A 3,001-nucleotide genomic window follows, 5' to 3' on the forward strand; every position below is an offset into this window, starting at 1 on the left:
CCCCTAACAGCATTTTCTTCCTTCTCCTCAATCAACTCTCTTCCTAGATCTGTTTTGCACAACAAATTAGAAATTCATACTCTCCTATCAATTGCTTTCCCAGTAGCTAAATGGTTGATGTTTGAATATATCTAGCCACAAGTAACAATATACTCTGTTTTGTTTCTTTTGCACAGAAACCACCTGGCTCATTTTAATGTGGGTAACAAACTAAAAAAGTCAAAGTGTTGAAAGCTACTGGAAAATGGAATGTCCCTGCCCTTCTCTAAACAAAGATTCACATACCTGTAAGGAATGGCAGCAATTCACTTCGTGTCCTTTCTACTCCAAGTGCTAGGGCAATTGTTGATAACTTCTTAATACTGTTGAGTCGGAGCTTCAGAAAAGAAAGTAGAAAGAAAATAAATGTAAAGAAACGGTTAAATTTAGATCAAAAGACAAAAGGTGCTAACAGGTGAAACAATGATACGGGTAATAATGAAGATAACTAACATTTCATTTACATTTCACTGCTAAGGGACTTCCAAGAGGAGTGTAACTCGGTCTCACTAGCCAGCGGAAGATTTCCTAGGAGAAACACTCAGAAGGCCCCGGAAGAGAAATGAATGAAAGATAATACAACACCCAGGAAGTAACATAATTTTAAAAAAGAGGGCACTTTGGCAGTGGTGAAGCAGGTGAAACGGTTGAATACAACGCCTGTCGTTTCAAAGAAAATTTCCCGTAAAGCTGATACGACTCGTCCAGGTTGATCGGTAATCCCACCTCCTCTTTCTACCCAACAAGCCGAGCCAGTTCTAAGCCGGGAAGGGATTTCGAGGCACTTCAAAGGGTTTCTGTGCATCCTGCGCCCTCAGCCGCTCCAGCCCCGTGCCGGCCCCGCACCGCGCTCCTCCAGCTGCCTCGCCTACAAGGCGCGGCCACCTCACAGCCCGGAAGGGGGGCCCAGGCGGGAAGCGGGTTCCCAGACAACCGCCCTGTAAGGGCCAGGCTCCGGGCGGACGCCTCAGGGGGTCCGAAGCAGGGGTACTGGAGAGGTCCCGGGGAGAGTTGCGGCGTGCCACCACGGCCCTTCGCGGAGCTTTCCCCGCCTCCCCTTCAAGTTTCTGCTGAGTCGGGTTCAATCAGTCCCCCGGCCACCCTCACCGCGGCACAGGCCTTCCCCCTTCTCTACCACGCGACCGGCCGGGCCCACCTCGGCTCCCCGGGCCCAGTCCAGTACCTGCACGTCTTCATTGCGGAGCTCGTCGATTAAAACTGCGATAGGGTATAGCGAATCGTCTCCATCTCCACCCGCTGCTCCCGCGCAGGTCCCGGGCATCGCTGCGCCCGCCATGTTCTTTCTCCTCCTACTGCTGCTGGTCACCGCCTCCCGCCCCGCGCCCCGGCCCCGCCCCGCGCCCCGGCCCCGCCCCGCGCCCAGGCCCCGCCCCGCGCCCAGGCCCCGCCCCGCGCCCAGGCCCCGCCCCGCGCCCAGGCCCCGCCCCGCGCCCAGGCCCCGCCCCGCGCCCTGGCAAGAGGGACTAAAGCTGCCACGCGAGTTTAGCCGAGGTTGGGGAGCTGAGTTTCTGTCCCGAAGATTCAGGCTCCCTTCCGACCCCCAATGCAGGAGCTGTAGGTCTGAACTCAAGAAGATGGGTGGACTGAGAAAGCGAGTGGAACCCCTGCGTCCTTTCCCCAGCCGAAAGAAACAGAGACAGGGATTCATCCGGCTCGTTGTCTGAAGGGGCCAAGGACCTACCTGGGTGATCCGCGCTGTGCCCTCTTAAGACTCAGGCGGACCAAAGAGAGTGCCCGAGGCCAGGAGGAAGAAGGCTTTAGCACCTCCCCTGACTTCATCCTGGCCCTGAGCCACAGGATCTCCAGCCCTAATTTCTCAGCTCAGCCTCAAGCTTCCATAGAACCCCTCCACCTCTTCCCTCGGCCTGTTCTCCAGAATGGTATCTGGCTCCTGCTCCGTAAGACAAATAACGCGGGCGGTGAGAGAAAATGAACAGTGCTGTCCAAACTCCCCAGTCAATATTTTTTCCACGCAAGCTGTTAAAAACATGCTGCTCTCTTGTTTTTGTGTTTCTTTTCAGTTTGGTACTGGAATGGTGCCTTCTGTTGTATTTTCTTCCTCCCATTTTTTAGCTCTTTAGCATGCTAGAAGTACAACAATGAAGCAAAACTAGGACAAGCTTTAATCCTTCCAAATTGGGTGGGGTAGCTACTTTGCTTGAACAAGAAAACCCAGACTGGCCTCGCTAGACCCCCAAGAGTCCTCAGAGGCAGCAAGGGGAAGAGGTGGAGGTCTGGGAGCTCTTTCTTACAAAGCTGAATAGAAAGTTTTCACTTACCCTTATCAGGGCAGCACAGAATAACTAGAATGTCCTTTTTGTTTGTTTTAGACTGGAATTTAAGCAGCTTGGAGTGATAACTACATATGGTGATCACAAGTTCCGAAATGGTAATTCTATGTGCCTGATTAATAAAATTAAAACTATTAATGCAGTGTGTAGGAAGCAAACTTTTTTAAAACATGGGGTTCTGAGGCTGAGGCGGGTGGATCACTTGAGGCCAGGAGTTCAAGACCAGCCTGGCCAACTTGGTGAAACCCGCATCTCTACTTAAAAAAAAAAAAAAAAATTGGCTGGGCTGGTGATGGCCGCCTGTAGTCCCAGCTACTCAGGAGGCTAACATGAGTGAGAACTGCTTGAGCCCAGGAGATGGAGGTTGCAATGAGCCAAGATCACGACACTGTACTCCAGTCTGGGCAGCAGAGTGAGACCTGGTCTCAAAAATAAATAAATACATACATACATACATAAATGGGGTTCTTGGAAGTAAGCACAATAGATAGAGCCTTTGGTAGTAATGAAAGTTTGGGGGTGAAAAAAAAAAAAGGCCAGGCACGGTGGCTCACACCTGTAATCCCAGCACTCTGGGAGGCCAAGGCGGGCGGATCACCTGAGGTCGGGAGTTCAAGACCAGCCTGATCAAAAAGGGGAAAACCCGTCTT

At 51.9% G+C, this 3,001-nt stretch overlaps 1 protein-coding gene and 1 long non-coding RNA gene across 3 annotated transcripts in view; one reads left to right on the plus strand and one right to left on the minus strand.

The window, feature by feature from the left end:
- PPP2R1B (protein phosphatase 2 scaffold subunit Abeta) overlaps positions 1–1,376 on the minus strand; it is a 41,383-nt gene extending 40,007 nt beyond the window's left edge. Inside the window, exon 1 of the mRNA XM_017517668.2 lies at positions 1,223–1,376. Coding sequence (XP_017373157.1) covers positions 1,223–1,336 — 114 coding nt within the window. The 5' untranslated portion in view covers positions 1,337–1,376. The remainder of the gene's footprint in view (positions 1–1,222) is intronic.
- A 103-nt stretch (positions 1,377–1,479) lies between these two features.
- Positions 1,480–2,489, plus strand: LOC108295477. 2 transcript variants are annotated; one of them, XR_005198189.1, is made up of 2 exons: positions 1,480–1,979; positions 2,391–2,489. It is a non-coding gene; the product is annotated as an uncharacterized LOC108295477 (long non-coding RNA). The 2 variants fall into 2 exon arrangements; XR_001821419.2 differs by having other exon boundaries at positions 1,480–1,940.
- The last annotated feature ends 512 nt before the right edge of the window (positions 2,490–3,001 follow it).

Source organism: Cebus imitator, unplaced genomic scaffold, assembly GCF_001604975.1.
Source record: "Cebus imitator isolate Cc_AM_T3 unplaced genomic scaffold, Cebus_imitator-1.0 Scaffold641, whole genome shotgun sequence".
Classification (NCBI taxonomy): Eukaryota; Metazoa; Chordata; class Mammalia; order Primates; family Cebidae; genus Cebus; species Cebus imitator.